This window comes from Mauremys mutica, chromosome 7, assembly GCF_020497125.1.
Source record: "Mauremys mutica isolate MM-2020 ecotype Southern chromosome 7, ASM2049712v1, whole genome shotgun sequence".
NCBI classification, from domain to species: Eukaryota; Metazoa; Chordata; order Testudines; family Geoemydidae; genus Mauremys; species Mauremys mutica.
The window spans coordinates 102,366,645-102,384,438 of NC_059078.1; the positions used below are offsets into that span (position 1 = coordinate 102,366,645).

Below are 17,794 nucleotides of genomic sequence, written 5' to 3' on the forward strand. Positions count from 1 at the left end.
TTTCAGGCCTTCTTTATAATTCAGAAAAAGCAAATATGGGCAAAACCCCAATTTTTCTTATACATCTGAGTCTTTTTTTAAAAAGATGCCTCCTTTTAGAGTGCCAGAGTTTACAGACTCCTGTAGCAACCATAAGATCCAGCCCACATCAATTTCAGTTTGGCAGAGGCAATATCACAAATTGGAGGCGTTCAATAATTAAAAAAACACATATTTAAATATAAGTACTTCTGTTTTAACATCTCCAATAGCCTGATATTGGAACTACTACAGATACTGAATAACTGTTTGCAGGGTCTCACAACTCCTACATTGCACATTGGTTCACATCAATTCGCACAGGATCCATGCTCAATATAGATATTTCATGTGGAGGCTGTAGGTCCACATAAAATACTATCACTTTGAGAAGCTAAGTATTAATTTTTCTATTTAACTGTATTTTCACTAGAAGCCTTTAACCTAAATATAGAGTTCACAGAGGAAAAAGGGTAAAAGCGTCTTGTCAATGGATTATTTACCTGATCCAATACTGCCTTGCTATTCTCTATTACATACCATGTCTGCTCTTGTAGGTGAATACCTGAACAATACCTCTTTCTTCTCCTTCATCATCTTGGCACGCTGTCTCCATTCCCGAAGCACTTCTTTATCTCTGAAAAAAAATTAATTTATATTTAACTTTTAAAACCACATTTTAAAAAGTGAATGTTATTACTTCTTTTTACCCAGTCAATCATTTTACAGCGGACTAACGTGCCAGATATGTGGCAAAAAAATGCATTTATATATAGAGATATACCTAGCTCATAGAACTGGAAGGGACACTGAAAGATCATTGAGTCCAGCCCCCTGCCTTCACAGGACCAAGTACTGATTTTGCCCCAGATCCCTAAGTGGACCCCTCAATGACTGAACTCACAACCCTGAGTTTAGCAGGCCAATGCTCAAACCACTGAGCTATCCCTCCCCCTATGTACTATGGACATCTTTGTGAAGCACTAACATTCAAATGGAAGATCAGCACTTCAAGGAACACCACCGCATTAAAATGCAGAAAGAAAAAATATAGCAGCAAAAGAATTCACACAAAAATTGAAATGGTTACAGGACTGATTACTCAAAGGTTTGTTAGGCTACAGAGCTTTCATCTCTACATGGCTAATCTGGCTAGGTCAGAGTACTGAGTAGGGATGGAGGTGCCTGTATATATACAGAAGTAGACAGTTGGACCAGAAAAAGATCACTTAAGTCATTTAATCTGACCCTCCTCTCTCCAATATTTTGTATGGATGCTCACTAAATAATTCTCACTAATATTTTATTTTATTTGATCTTGACTATCTGCAGAGATGGTATTTCAGTTGCCTGTGTTGCTAATCCATTCAACTGCCCGACTGCTCTGTTAAGAACTTTTCCCTAGTATCTAACCTAAACTTTTCCTTCCTAGCCTAGTTACAGGTTATGTCTCCTTGTCCTACCCTTGCCTGATATTATAAATACAATAATCCTCCTCCTTCATTTACACTATCTCCTTGAAGGTATTTATCAACTGTGATCAAGTCTGCTGAGTGTATTCTTTTAAAAACTATATAAACAGAGTTCTCTTTGTCTCGTCTCCTAAATTCTTCTAAGTCCTATGCACAGATAGAGCAGCCTAAGGACTATTCTGATCTACATTGGCTGCTAATGGCTCCAAGAAGCTGACATTGCAGCTGGAGATTATCATGATGCTGAGGTGTCCTAGCCATGCATATTTCCTCTAGTCTTTTCCTTGCTACACCAAATACCGGGATGTGGAGTTGTGTAAGAGCTACCTTGACAATTCAAACAGAGAATCTCCCTTGCACTGAGTTGATCTTCCTAGGATTAGATGTGCTGGTTTTATGCTTGTGCTGGTGGCATAATGCACATCAGCCACATCAGTCTGAATTGGGTTTCTTGGAATCTAAACCAAAGTTTTTGACCTGAAAAGCTCAAAAGTGATCAAAGAGAGAAGAACTATAATGAAAAACTGTGAATTAGTGGAGAAGTTTAGCAGGCGTTATATTAGTTCCACAATTTTTGTTTGGATTTTTTTTAAAATTATCATCCTTTCAGGTACTTAATTTGTTAATGCTTCATTGTGGGAGGGATTTATGGGCTTCAAGGATGACGACTGTAGTAACTCCCTAGTTTTACATAAGATTCATGTACATATACATGAATAACATCGTCACACAGCAAGTCATTTTTTACACCAGTGCACACCAATGCTATGCTAGTGGTATGCCCTGGTGCATCTCCATCATTGTTGTTAGATCACTGCAAAAAAAACCCAAAAAACCACAACAGTATAGATAAGCCCCTGATCTGCCATGGAGGTAAGTTAATTAAGGGAGAAACAAGAACTAGGGGATTAATATCTACAAAGGGCATAACAAGAATTAAGGTTAATTAATTATTAAACAAACGGAAGAGCTTATTTTACTAACATTGGCCCAAATCAGTATCTAGGCTAGGTCCCTCAGGAAGGGGAAGGTGCACAGTGGTTGAAGTAGCCCTCCACAACCTCAATATCCTTATACAAGCAGGAAGGAAAGGTGGTAACAAGAGGATCCACACAGTGGCGGAACCTCTGTTCCCATCTTTACTCTGCCCAGTCCCTCTCTCTGTGCACTGATGTGGAGGCAACCTCAAAGAAGCTGGGCTCTGCAACATATGGAAGTATACCTTCTGCGCACTCCCCCAAATCCTGCTAACTGCAAGATGTGCAAGATCTTGTGCTGCCAGGCATACCTCTGCAGAGAGAGGATTGCATTTGTCCCATTATGCAAAAGCATGAACTACATTTCAGACATATGTTGGAAAATTTAAGACAATGTTATAAAGTAAACCGAACAATCTATATGCTTTTTTTTGGATAAGTTTCATGGCTAGTGTGTTGCCTTCTGAATATGATTCAAAATGCATGCACCTGGTGGGACAAAAGGAAGAATTTTAAACAATTTACAATTCTTAGAACAAAATTTGTTAAATGTACATACTCTTTATATTGAAAAAATGTCAACATGTTTTATGACACAAAATATCGCCTCTAGCAGATTCAGGGGCGGATTAGCCACTGGACCAACGGGGCCCCCGGCAGGAGCACCAGGCGAGCAGGGGAAGCTGTTGTCTGATTTTAGGAGGTTAATATTATTAATTTGGATAGTATGGGTTATAGGCTTGCCAATTGTTCTGATCAGAAGATAATAAGGTGAAAGGTCCCAGACATATGTATGCTAACTCTGCTATCTGGGTGAAAAGTCCCAAACATACATGTGCTAACTTTGCCTTAGCTCAGCATACAGGATGTGGCATGTAGGTCCTTGCATTACAGACAACATATACTCTATTATAAACCTATAAACTTATTATAACCTATTATAATAAAACGTAGGCAAGCAAGCAGGCTAGCCTTATAGGCTACAAAGCCTGCATCCTGACTTAGCTCTCCAGCAGAAGCACCGGGCGGGGGGGGGGGGGGGGCAAGCCCCCACGCCCCGACCCCATTTCCCTGGTAGGAGCATGGGGAGGGAGAGGAATGACAAAGGGGGAAGGACTGCAGGCAGAAGGGGTGGCAAGGGGCTACCACAAACCCCTAATCTGCATCTGAGTACATTGCCGTTAGTAAAGATTAAAAAATGTTATTTAAATACTTCTATAATATATAAGTATATGAAGTAAGGAATAGTGAAAGGGAACATTTTCCCCACTAGATGGGAACAGGAACTCATGTTTCCCCAGTGAAGTCAATGAGAAATTCAATAGTTCACACTCCTGTCCCCTAGAAGTACTGTGCTTTGTGAAGGAAAGGACATTTCTATTCATAATCCAGATCATTTGTAATGATTTTCTTTCCTTACAAATGGTAAAATGGGTGATCTGTAAAGGGAAAAAAGTTACAATTTGTTAAGAACAGCTGAACAACAACTTAAAAATACAGCATTGTCATTAAGCAACATAACCATAAAACTTACTTTCTGTGCTGTTCAATTAAAGCCTGTGTCTCTTTTAGTTCCTTTTGCACAGCCAATCTGAACTCTTCAGCTTGCTTTGCTTGAATCATCTTATCATATGATTGAAACTCAGAAAATATATTCTTCTGTGAGAACTTCTTCCTTTTAAAATAGGCAGTTTGATACAGTTAATTCAATATTGCATTAAAGGAAAAGCAAGTGAAAAAATTAATAATAGTGAGGGCTGGCCTTAGGGAAAATGTCACCCTGGGCAAACTTGTATTATGGCCCCTCTGGCCCCTGCAGGCTCCCCAGGCAGACACCCTCATTGCCCCGGCACCTGTGGGCTCCTCCGTGTGCTTAATTTGTAATGAAAGAGATGCCAGGGCTCAGCACCAGGAGGCATTGGCCCAAATTAAGTGATGGCTGGACGGACAGACAGTGGTGGCTGCTGGCCAGGCACCCAGCTCTGAAGGCAGAACTGTGACCAGCAACAGTACAAAAGTAAGGGTGGCATGGTATGGTGTATTGCCACCCTTATGTCTGTGCTACTGCTGGCAGCAGCACTGCCTTCAGAGCTGGGCAGGGTAGGGTGACCAGACAGCAAGTGTGAAAAATCGGGACAGGGGGTGGGTGGGTAATAGGAGCCTATATAAGAAAAAGACCCCAAAATCGGGACTGTCCCTATAAAATCGGGACATCTGGTCACCCTAGGGCAGGGCTGCCCAGAGGATTCAGGGGGCCTGGGGCAAAGCAATTTCAGGGGCCCCTTCCATAAAAAAAAGTTGCAATACTATAGAATGCTATATTCCTGTGGGGGCCCCTGTGGGGCCTGGGGCAAATTGCCTCACTTGCCCCCCCGCCCCCGGGCAGCCCTGGAGCTGGGTGACTGGAGAGTGGTGGCTGCTGGCCCAGCAATACACCCCATGACCACTGGGCCCATGGAAAAGAGGGACCATGGGTCTGGCCTGCTGGCTCTGCGGAGGCGAACACTGATGCTTGCGCCTCCCTGCCAGGCTGGCTCGCCAGGCTTGCCGGCACTCACCCCTACTGACCATAGCACCCCACTAACCACGGCATCCTGGGCAGTCACCCATGTCACATGCTCCTAAGGCTGGCCCTTAGGGATAACTAAATTCACAAGGCAGATTTATGTGTGGGTTTGATCTTTGGCCAAACAGAGAATAAGAAAACACAGAAATCAAACCAATTTGGCTTTCTTCCTGCTAAGCCTTTTTTATAGTCACAACAGATCATTGACATTCCAGCAACATTTAGGCCCTGATTCAGCAAAGTGTCTAACTAAGCAAATAAGTAGTCCAACTGGTTTCAATAGCTTGCTAAATCAGGGATTGAAGGCAGTGGCTCTCAACCTTTCCAGACTACTGTACCCCTTTCAGGAGCCTGATTTGTCTTGAGTACCCCTAAGTTTAACCTCACTTGAAAACTACTTGCTTACAAAATCGGACATGTAAATACAAAAGTGTTATAGCACATTATTACTGAAAAATTGCTTACTTTCTTATTTTTACCATATAATTATAAATCAATTGGAATATAAATACCGTACTTACATTTCAGTGTGTAGTATATAGAGCAGTATAAGTCACTGTCATATGAAATTTTAGTTTGTACTTACTTCACTAGTGCTTTTTATGTAGCCTGTTGTAAAACTAGTCAAATATCTAAATGAGTTGATGTACCCTGTGGAAGACTTCTGTGTACCCCCAGAGGTATGTGTGGGGGTTGAAAACCACTGATTTAGGGTATGTCTACCCAGCAACTAGACACCCGTGGCTGGCCCATGCCAGCCGACTCAGGCTTGCAGGGCTCGGGCTGTGAAGCTGTTTCATTGCTGTGTAGACTTCCAGGCTCGGCCTGGAGCCTGGACTCTAGGACCCTGCAAGGTGGGACGGTCCCAAAGCGCAGACTCCAGCTCAAGCATGGAAGTGTACACAGCAATGAAACAGCCCCAACTGCTGAGTTGGCTGGCATGGGCCAGCCACAGGTGTCTAGCTGCTATGTAGACATACCCGTAATCAAAAATACAGTTACATGGGATCATATTATGGGGAAAAGAACATAAACAGCCTGAATCGGCAAGCCCTCCCTTTGCTGTCAGTGGAGGAGGGATTTGTAGAGCAGAACCTGGAATATAAGAATATATATAATGAAGATGATAAATATGATGCAGAATGTGATGAGAAGAAACTGTGCAAGTAAAAGATTTCAGAGTAAAAGCAGTTTATAAACTTAAAGTATATTCATTTTAAGAGAAGATGATTGCAGAGTGCCACCTTCAGGTTCTTTTCATAAAAGGAAAAACTGTAAGCATACTGCTTCTAGTCACTAGTATGCATTAATAGATTTTACTTCTTTCAGTCAAGCATGTTCCAAAAGTATTTCCAAAAGTGTAATTATTAAAATATGAATTGATAAAGTTTTATATCTGCATGGGGATGGCAGTTTCAACCAGTCGTCTTTCCTTTCTCATGTTTACAAAGTTGATAGTGCTTGTTGTTTCCTAGTTTTAGAGAAAATTTAGAGTTATTTAGGGACTTTTTGTTTTCTTTATTATTTATTTGTTCTAAGCATCACTAATGCATCATCTGGGCACAGATGGAGTGTTTTTAATCATGCTGTATGTTTAAACGCTTTTAAATCTTTCCACTTAGAAATTTGGTAGTTCATCATCTGCCCAACACACATAGTCTTCCATACTGTACCTCATTATATGAAATTAAACTATATATAATACTTCCTTTCACCTGGAAAGAGTCGCTGATTTGTTGTAGAGCCTCTCTTTCTTTCTGCCGTTTTTTCTGAACTCAGCAAACTCCTGCATTGTGGCTTTAGGATTTAAATCTTGGTTAGCAAGAAATTCTTCCTTTTCATCTTTCACCATTTCCTCCCTCAGCTTCTGAAATCGTAGCATTTCTTCTTCATTAGGCCACTCATCTGACAAATCCAAACTGGATTTCATCAACTCAGTTAAATTTAACTTTTCAACAGGTGGCATTTCTATTGGAGTAAAAAGGAGATTACTAAATACTCATCTATTAGACCAATGAAGTTACTAGATTTTGTTTGGCAGATTTCTATTTTTTCCCTCAGGAATGTGAATATACATTCACAATGTTATTTTGTTATTCACATACTATTTTGTTATTCACATACTCTGGCTTTTCCCCATTCATTAGTAAACTACAACCATCGTCTGAACAAGGAGCAGTAGACAATGCATTAAAATGAATGGAAACATTTTCTATAATGGTAAAGTTAACACAGCATGACAAAAAGAAATGTGAGGTCCATGTTATTTTTAGATTGTCTCTTCACTCTGCCACTAAAGAGTTATGTAGTTACCCTAAAATAATAAAAAATCTAAACTTTTCACCATGGTGCATTCTCTGTACTGTGTATGTAGTATATGTAGCTGCTCAACTGCTAGGTGAAGTCAACCTATAGGAACATGTTTATCAACAGCAGCACTAACTTCCCATTCACTTCTGGGTACAATTCAAAAGTTAATTTTGGTCTATAAAGCTGTATCTGACTTGCTGTCTAAGGCCCAATGAACCAGGAATGGAAACATTTGTTTAACTTCAATGTGAGTGACTTCACCCTAATCAGCAAAGCATTTAAGTGCACGGTTAACTTTAAGCACATGTTTAAATCCCACTGAAGGCAATGGAATTTAAACATATACATAAGTGCTCTGCTTAATTAGAGCCTAAGACACCTCTTTCCTCATAGTTTGCTATAGTTGAGACCAGCTGGGACACTGAGCTAATAACCATCCCTCACCTTAAATATTATGAGGTTGGTGGATGGATGTTCTCACACTATGCCACAGGATTCTGAAATTTGCCCCTGGAGCTGACTGGACCTGGTGCCAAAGTCTTCTGGCCATTAGGGTGCAAAGGTGAGCCCATCTCGTTTAACTTAAACAATACATTTGTCATTTACTTAGTTTTTAGTAGTTAACTATGCAATATTTATATTTTCTTAACGTAGTTTTTTTGGCTAGTTTAAATATATACTACATAAACTATGTATGAATAATGAGTAAATGAATGTGTGTAGACTCTATGCATGATGACCAGCAAGTAAGATATTTGTACCAGAGAAATAAATATCAGAAGAAAGTAAAAATGATAAGTACCAAAATACCATAGCATGGAATAAATGCCTAGGTGCAGATCTGTTAGTCCAATTGGGAAAAACCTTTTAACATAACCAACATGAACTTGAAATCTTTATGAAATACAACATCAAGAAAAAAAACGTTATGCATGAAGTCTTATCTCTGAAGGCCTGGGTTTCAAATCTATTTGGTATCCCAGTAAAAAAAAAACTGTCTCAAATTATTCTGTTATGTGCATTTGTCTATATATACATAACTTGAATATTCTTTTATATTTACATGTCAGGACTAAGATGCATTGAGGTTTGGTTCGGCAGAAGCTGCAGAGTTGGAGGTTCCCCAAATCCCAGAGAGGTAAACAGCTATATTTCATCTCTCTCTTCTCCTCAAGTTTTAGAGGAAATGCATTCTCCCATAGCACATTCTGTTATATTCGCTGCATGAAGTATGTATATACCACCTCTTACATACTGCTCATCCAGCATGAACAGATGGGCCATGTGGGAGGGTGCAGAAAACTCTTGAATATTACAGAAGGTTCCCAAATGTGGCATGCCCACAAATTCTGAAAATCAAAGTCTATGGGGAGTATTTTTCCTTAATTATAACAGTATCTAAACTAAAGTAGAATAGTATGATATTGCAGTAGCATGAGTTATGAAGCTGTTCCAATATACATTTTATAATTATTTTGTAGTTAAAATATGCTGTCTTTGAATGAAATAGAAAATAAATAGCATGCAAGGCTACCTTTTTATATAGTTATATATAAAGAAACAAAATCCATACGATTTTCAAAATCATGTATGTACCAAAGAAAGAAATTAGACAAGAAAAGAAAAACACTGTAGTGTTTTAAAAATATAATTTATTTGGCTTACATATTAATGTATAACAAATATTTACAGAGATCTCAGGAAAAAATAGGTATTCTAGTCCATATTGCAACAGAAACAAAACACAATAATAAATGATTGTAGGAAACAATTGTGATAATTTCTAAACTAAACATTTACTTACATGTTACTAGATATATATCAAAATTACCTCATGGACTGAATTTAGATAAAATCTGATATAATTCATTGATTTTATTCTCACTATTTGTAATAGCTGATTATGCAAAAGTGATCAGAAACATTACAAGTTCTTCTGCATAGAATAAAGCGAAGGATTCTCTCTATCTACAGTCTATGCAGTTTTTATAAACAAAAGATCAGTCCTTTATTTAATGCTTAATAGTGATATCATATATTGAATTTTGACAGATACTGAACAAGATTTACCTAATAGTTCTCTCTAAGGGATATATAATCAAGGATTTAGGAGTTTTATTCCTTCTACTTAACAGAAAAGATGATTCCATGGCTATTTTAAACTTCTTATTCAAGATAATGCAAATAATTCTCAAAGGCAAATGTACTTTTCAGAATAAATAATAAGAGTTCGTTATTAGAAAAAATTGTTCTATCCTTTTGAACAGAGATTGTTTTGCTTCTATTTCTCATGTTCAAATTTATTTCTTATGATAAGGTCCACTGAAAACTGTAAAAAGCCCAATTCCATTTAAACAAAGGCTTTCTAATGTATTTCAGAAATGGAAAGGACTTATTACCCAATTACTTCCAAAATCTATAACAGGCATCATTTTGAATGTCTTACATGGGACATAAATTCTGGTTCAAAATTAAGGGTAAATATTTGTTTTTTCTTTCCTGCACCCAAACTTCCTTCCCCCATTTCAGCTCTACAAAGGATCATGCTGTTGATGGAAATGCTCAGTACATTCCCATCTAAAAGATAGCCATAGGTCTCAGGTATATTAAGCACAAATGTAATCTATACAAACAATTTTTTTCAATTTGATTTCAGAAATTTAAATATGAAATTATTTGATATGCTACATTTTAAAACTTTAATATCAAGATACAATAATACGTTTTGAGATTACACGTTCTGTAGACACCACAGTGTATGCATACAAATGTATGCAATTGTTAGTATGTTCCTATAAAACATAAAAAGTTATCTTCCTCTAACTAACAAACATTCTACTAAACTCACTAATGAAGCTCATCTGTTTCCATGGACCAGTGAATGCTTTCCTAAGAGCAGGGTATCTCTTTGACTTTCTCTTGTACTCTTTAACAATGGCCTTTGCGTCTTCTTGTAGCATAGAAGGCAATTCTGTGAAATATAGAACCTTAAAGTATGTGCATGTCTACTATATTAAAGTCTAAACTAAGACTAAACTGGACAAAAGACTACAGAATATATTATAAGGAGCAATCTTGCATCCTAAATGGTTTTCTCTATTTGTAATCTAGAATACTGACATATAGCAAATAGTATGGGTAGTAGTATAGAAGACATGCATTTTGTAGAAGACTGTGTTAATTTTCAAAAATGATCAGAACAGAGTAACAGTCTGAGGCAGGCATAAGGAGTATATTGTGCAGGCAGGTGCTGGGCTCACTTTTCAAACAGATTTTTGAATTAATCTCATCCTTGACCTACCATAACTCTTTTATTCTAGTATAATCCTTTCTTGAGTAGATACTGAAAAATGTGCCAGATTGTGGATTGGGTTTGTGATGTAGATAAATAGGATGAGGCTACCAAAACTCATTGACTCAAGGCCTAATCCAAGATTTGAGAACTCAGCCCTCCAGACAAGTCAGTTTAATTCACTAATCCACTATGCTACTTAGTCTCTCTAAGAAGGTATTTGCATCTGTCTGCAGTCAGCACAAAAATAACTACCTGTTGCTAGTGAATTAGCTAGTTGTTACAGAATAGCATAATACTGATGATAATATCTAACCTAAAATTCTTCTTAGTCTTGATAAGATAAAAATGTAAGTAAATGCATTTTGTGTATTTTACACTTAAATGTACACTAATGTGGAAAGAATTTAGTCAAAAGGTTCAAATAATAAAGTATGCACAGTATCATAAAAAACAATATGGTTCCTTTACTTGAAAGAACACTAGTTTATTTTGGACTTTTAATGTAATGAAATAATCTTCAGAAAAGTTTGCTTCAAATAGATCTACAATGTTTTTTGAAAAAATAGTTTAAATTTTTGTTGATATAGGAATCTTTATACAAACACTGTATGGACTCTTGAATACACTTAGATTAGCTATTATTCTATAATCCAGTCACCAAGAGATTTCCTTTTTGACCATTCTCAGCAGGGTTAGGCAGAGGTATTTCATGCAGAAAGTGGTGCTGGCAATTCAGTAATGATACTTTCTTTCCTGGTCAGTGCTGAACCAGCTCCAGCAAATTGATATAGAGCACAGTGCTGTTAGAGATATAGTCTACTACCTGAGATGTAAAACATAGATCCTGAACATTTGTGGTCATTAAAACACACATGGCAATATCTCCTTCAATGATTCTTCACACTCTCTGCTCCCCTTGGTGTCTTTCAGATTTCTGTCTCTTTGTCTCCTTACTCTTGCTGACTTCATCTATTCAACCGTCACCTCTGTGTGAATGATTCCCAGATCTACCTCTCTATCCCTGATCCCTCTCCCTATGTCCATTCTGCATCTCTTAATGCATTTTGAACTCAACATTTCTAAAATTCAACTTTTTATTGTTTCTCCTGATAGGAACATCCAGTTACATTAATAGGATAAATATTTATAAGCAATATAATCCCTTATGCTTTAGGACATATGCTAATCACTAACTGCCTGAGGTTAAAGAAATTTCTCCTATGAGCAAGTTATTCCATAATTGTTTATTATGGGGTTTCTCAGACCATTCTCAGATGCACCTGGCCACTAGCAGAGAGAGGACAGTAAACCATTTGCTGGATTTGTTATGACAATTCTATATTTCCTCTTCTCTGTCTCTTGGAAATTCCACTATCCTTCCCATCTCAACTTTAGTATAATCTCCTTCCTGACAGTCAATTTCTCACCAAGGCCTATTACTACTTCTTTTTAAATATCATCACAATCTGGCTTTTCCTTTCTAGCCCCCTTGCTAAAAAAATCTTGTATATGTTAGTCATATTTCATGTTGACTATTGTATGTGTCCAGCCTTTCCTATTCTCATATCTCCTCCTCTATTATCAGAACTGCCTTTTTTGAAGACATATTCCACTCCTGTTGCTCCAGCCACATCACAAATATCCTTAAGTCCCTTCCCTGGATTTCTCTCTTACCAAATAAAAGTCAAGCTCCCTCAAGACCCTAAAATATGTTTTAAAAACATAATAATACATTTATTTTTCTATTTATATATCAGGACTTGTCCAATTTTGTATTCAAGAGTTGATGATACTACTGACACAAAGCTATACAGGGAATGCATCACTTTGTTCACATTGTTTTTCAAAAACAATTAATTACAATTTTAATAAATATTCATAAATAATTGTCCTACATACCTTGAGTATCTGGTTCTAAATTGACAAGTTTTCCATTACCAACATTCCGGAGAAAGCACAGAATGGACCGCAGTCCCCTCTGTACAACATCTTTAGGTGGAAACTCCAGAGGGCAATGCCTTAGATTCAGTGCTGTCAATGAAGTTAAATTACCTGCAAAAATAGTTTAATCTGTAAACATTTTGGAAGAAAGAGCTATCTGCAGATTCAGGACTCAAATATGACTAAGTTGTAGAAATTTATTCCCCATCATAATTTGTTTTATTTATAGCTATTTCTATGGGACTCATCCTTAATACATCAATAGTTCTTAAAGGCAGACATCTCATTTCTAAGCTTTTTGATATTCACCAATGAACATAGGCTAACTGAGGCTCAGGTACATCAAACTTTCTGCCTCTCACATGAAAAGAAATCAGGAGTCTCTAGAACACAGCCTTTTTATCAGGGACTACCATGCCACACCAAGATCCGATTTGAACTGAGGCAAAGATATACCAAAGATAAAAAACTTCAAACATACTTGTACTGTTCCCATCAGACTCACTTGCACAGATATAAACATGCAAAAAGACAGCGTCACTAATGATATATAAAACTATTTTATTCCAAACCAAAACTATTTCTTTCCCTATCAAGGTAGTTCTATGCCCTCTCCCATATTTAGGAACACAGCTTTTATGCTCATCTTGCAACTAAGGCCTGGGCTACACTAGCGGGGGGGGGGGTGTTCAAACTAATATATACAACTTCAGCTACGCTATTCACGTAGCTGAAGTCGAAGTATCTTAGTTCGACTTACCTGGCTGTCCTCACGGCGGCGAGTCGACTGCCGTGGCGCCCCCGTCGACTGCGCTTACTCCTCCTGCTGAGGTGGAGTACGGGCGTCGATTAGCGGATTGATTTATTGCGTCCAGACGAGACACAATAAATCGATCCCCGATACATCAAACACTACCCGCCAATCCGGCGGGTAGTATAGACGTACCCTAAGTCAGATTTATCAGATCATCCTCACATACTTATGTCCCTTGATGATTCCTGACAACAAAATTTATTTTTGTTTTTTGACATAATATTTTGGAACCAACGGTTATATAAGATAAAAACATTTATTCTCTATTTTGCCTTTGTTGCTCCCTCCCTTTGCCACCTCTTCCCCTTTTCTATTCTACTGCTTAATATTTTGATGATTCTCATTTTCGTGTAATAAGTGAATAGACTTAGGGTTGTGGGCAGAGTGCTACCACTTTTTTTTTTTTAATTCCTTGCCCCCCATTCATCTAATTTCATCCATCAATTTTTTTTTGGTACTTTGCTCTGCATTCCTTCTCTCTCAATCTTTGGGTATGGCTACACTTACGGTTTGCAGCGCTGGTCATCCAGCTGTGTAGGAACAGCGCTGGTGTGTGGCCACACTCACAGCTACCAGCGCTGGTGTGTGGCCACATTTGCAGCATTTGCAGCGCTGTTGGGAGTGATGCATTATGGGCAGCTATCCCAGCGTTCAAGTGGCCGCAACGTGCTTTTCAAAAGATGGGGTGGAGTGGGGTCTAGTGTGACAGGGAGCGGGGGGAGAGAGAGAGAGGGGATTTTTGGAGCCAACACTGTGTGTTTAGCTTCCTGCCTTGAAAAATCGGAACATGTTTCCGACCCCTTAGTCTTAACTCTTAATTGCAAACAGCCTGCAGCCAACACGACTCCCCGCTGTTTCATTCACTCCCTGCCTGCCTCTCATTTGATTGTTTACAGCCAGGTACAGATGATCACAGCAAACAGGAGCTCTGTTTGTTTTTTAGATAAGCAGCAGCGGCAACGGAGCTCCGCGCGGAGCTCGTTCATAACAAAACAAAGAGAGGCTGCATAACAAAACAAAAAGAGTAATTTAGTTAAAAGCATTCTGGGATATCTCCTAATACCCTGGAGGCCAATTAAAGCGCTGGTGTGTGTCCACACTTGATGAGCAGCGCTGGATCACCAGCGCTGCAATGCTTATTCCCCATGCAGACCCAGGTGTACGGCCAGCGCTGCAGCCAGGGAGTTGCAGCGCTGGATGTGCCCTGCAGGTGTGGACACTTACTAATTGCAGCGCTGGAAAGCCTCCACCAGCGCTGCAAATCTCAAATGTAGCCATACCCTTTGTCACTCCACTTCTTTCCATTTACCATCCTATCACTCCTAAAATACTTTGCACTATTCTTGCAAAAGCAGATAGATGTGTCCCTCCCCACTGACAGGAGATAGATGCCACATACAGCTTTACCTCCGGAGAGGGTCCAGTAAATGTATGCATCCTGCTTGCATGCCTAAGTCTTCTACCTTGCTTTTAAGCAACAGTGCAGGCAGCACATGACAGACAGCCATGGAAAGAACCACTGTGTTAGAACTGGAATTAGCGGTGCATCATACATTGTCAACTGTGCACTACCCTGCTTCCTGACAAGTGTCCTTAATGCTGTGGTTGAGCTGGGGACAGCTGCCAAATATGCAATGTAAGCTGCAAGGATATTTGACACACCTCTATCCCCACTCCACCACAAGGCCTGAATTAGTAAAAGCAAAATAAGTGATCCGAACAAATATTTCCCTATTAATTGGACCTGCAGAATGAAATCATATTCTAAGTCAGGTCATTAATAATAGTGGAATTTATATTTTTTTATGGATTAAAAACAAACCTCAGAATTAAAACCTATGATGTACATATTTTATAAAACAAAGTTTATTCAATTTCTAAAAGAAATTTTACTTATGACAACAAATATTTTGGCATGGCATGATTGATTTTAGGTTACTAGTTAAAATATTTGGAAGCACAATGTGAAAAATGAGATCTTGAGTCTAGTCACTGAGAATAGATTTTTCACACTGCCTTGAGAGAATGGCACTTTAAAAATTTCATTCACGGCTTGACTGAACATCAATTTATTTTGTCTTGATTTGTAAAGGCATAGTACTTAATATTCTCTGTGAGCTTATTTTATTCTTTACTCATTACTCTATAAAGTAGTACTTTAAAAATGTTTTCAGTCAAACCTTACTTGCAGGAATGACAACCATATTATTTATAGCACAATTATTTGATTCCAAATTATTAGTAATTAAAAGTTGAAAGAAATGTTGCAAAACAAACTTTGTAACATGATTAACAATTGTACTGACATCACTCCCCTAGAAATGCCAATTACAGCAATATTGACAACAGCTCTCACACAGGAAAAAGAAAAATATATAAAAAAAAAAAGGATGAAAATAACAGGATAAAAAATGAGAAACTGGGCTAAGCACTGGGATTCTTCATGAGCATAGGGTGTGGTGAGGAATCCTTTCTTCCTTCCAGAACTCAGGGTGGAGTAAACTTATGGGATGCTTATGTCCCCACTTTGCTGATGGCATAAGCCTGTGGAAAAAAGCAATGTAAGATTAGAATTGATAGGTCTCCTGAAAGAAGTAAAGTTCTTAGGTAAATTTTGAATGAAGAGAGAGAGAGTAATCAATTGGCACATGGAGGTTGTTCCAAGCACATTTTTTGGCATGAAGAAAGTTTTCTTCTTCCACCCTCTTCAAACCTAAGCAAGCAATTCAGCCGCTCTTCTTGGTCTTGAGAAGTACTTTACTTTGAGAGCAGGTCCACTGAACTCAACAGCACTACTTGCAGAATAAAATGCCACTGAGATGCCATTGAGAAAGATTAACGGTATTGGGCCCTAAGTGAATCTCAGGCTTGGGAACTGCAAAGGGGCTTTGAGGGGAAGTAGCTGGAAACAAGATTAAAGATACAAGTGTAGGGTGAAGTTATGCATGGCCATGAAGATGAGGTTCAGGTGCAAAATTAATAAGAAAGATGACGGGTAGTCAGTAAAAGGATCTGAAAAGAGAAATGACTTGATCCAAGTGGTAGGCAAGAAAAAATCTTTTGGCAGCTGTGTTTTCTATGGAGGTGGAATTTAATCAGCAAGTGCTTTACATACTAATTACAATAGGGTCAGAAAAGCAACAAGAGGGAAATGAGTGGGTGAATCCACTCAACACTGGAAATATCTATACACTAATACAAGGACTGTGGGGAATAAACAGAAAGAACTGGAAGTATCAGTACATGTAACCCCTTTAGAGACGGTGCTCCTGAAAGACCACACTGAATTTCTAGGGGACACCTCCATGACTACAGCAACAACAACTAGAGAGGTTCAGGACTTAATTTCACAGATTGCCTACTGCCAAAGGCAGAGATAGAACTAGCTTGCAACACTACCAGAAGCAATCAGAAACCAGAACTCAGAGACAAAGGGTGTGGTTTTACTTTCTGTTTTCATTGTGTTTGGAGTGTAGCAGAGACAGAAGCATCACAGCCAGGGTGAACATTCCTACCCAAGTGAAAATTTTGAGCCCTTTGGAGATTTCTGGGACATAGGGCAGTGTCATCTCTGCAAAGACTGGAAACCTAGAAGGCTGAGGAGAGAGCCACAGTCAGGCTACCCAAGAGCCAGCCTAACTGTACATTTGAATCCAGACCAAAGAGCTGCAAAGATGATCTTCCCAAAGTTGGTGTGGAGACTTTGTTAGAACACCCCTGTTGTGTTTGTATTGTTTTTGTCTTTTATTCTTCTAATCTGCTTTTCCATTCTTCCCTATCTTGAGGTCCCCATACCTAATAAAACCCAGGTTATTGTTTTATTACTTTGGGAATTGTAATAGCTATTTTATTTTACTGTGCTCTGGCTGACACGGCTCTGTGTGAGACTGGGTGATGAATATTTTCCCAAGTCACAGGCTGTTCGCTGCAATAGGAGGAGTTTCCTAGGGTGGAGGCTTGAGGCACCCTCATAGGTGAACCCAGGACCCATACAAACTGGAGAATTGGTCTGAGGTCAACAAGATGAAATTCAATAAAGATAAATGCAAAGTTCTTGGAATGTATTAGCGACAACTTTTTATTTCAGAAGATGGAGGAAGTAACTCAGGGGACAGCCATTTTAGACTTGATTCCGATCAACAGGGAGGAATTGGTAGTAAATATGAAGGTGGAAAGCAGGGTGAATGAAAGTGATCATGAAATGATAGATTTCATGATTCTAAGGAAACGAAGGAGTAAGAGCAGCAGAAAGGACAATGGACTTAAAAAAAAGCAGACTTCAATAAACTCAGAGAACTAGGTTCCAGGGGAAGAAAATCAAAGGGAAAAAGGAGCTCAAGAAAGCTGTCAGTTTCTCAAGGAGACAATATCAAAGGAAAAACTGCAAATGAGCCCAATGTG

The 17,794-nt window shown here is 38.7% G+C and overlaps 1 protein-coding gene across 9 annotated transcripts in view; it reads right to left on the bottom strand.

Annotated features, from left to right (window-relative positions):
• LRRC27 (leucine rich repeat containing 27) overlaps positions 1–17,794 on the bottom strand; it is a 66,885-nt gene that overhangs the window by 26,781 nt on the left and 22,310 nt on the right. For 6 of the 9 annotated variants that reach the window (XM_045024430.1, XM_045024431.1, XM_045024428.1 and 3 more), the window contains 5 exons: positions 12,538–12,690; positions 10,192–10,314; positions 6,749–7,001; positions 4,002–4,142; positions 559–655 (listed from right to left, as the gene is read on the bottom strand). In XM_045024430.1, the coding sequence (XP_044880365.1) occupies positions 559–655; positions 4,002–4,142; positions 6,749–7,001; positions 10,192–10,314; positions 12,538–12,690 (767 nt within the window). The remainder of the gene's footprint in view (positions 1–558; positions 656–4,001; positions 4,143–6,748; positions 7,002–10,191; positions 10,315–12,537; positions 12,691–17,794) is intronic. The other 3 variants (XM_045024434.1, XM_045024437.1, XM_045024433.1) reach the window with 2 other exon arrangements.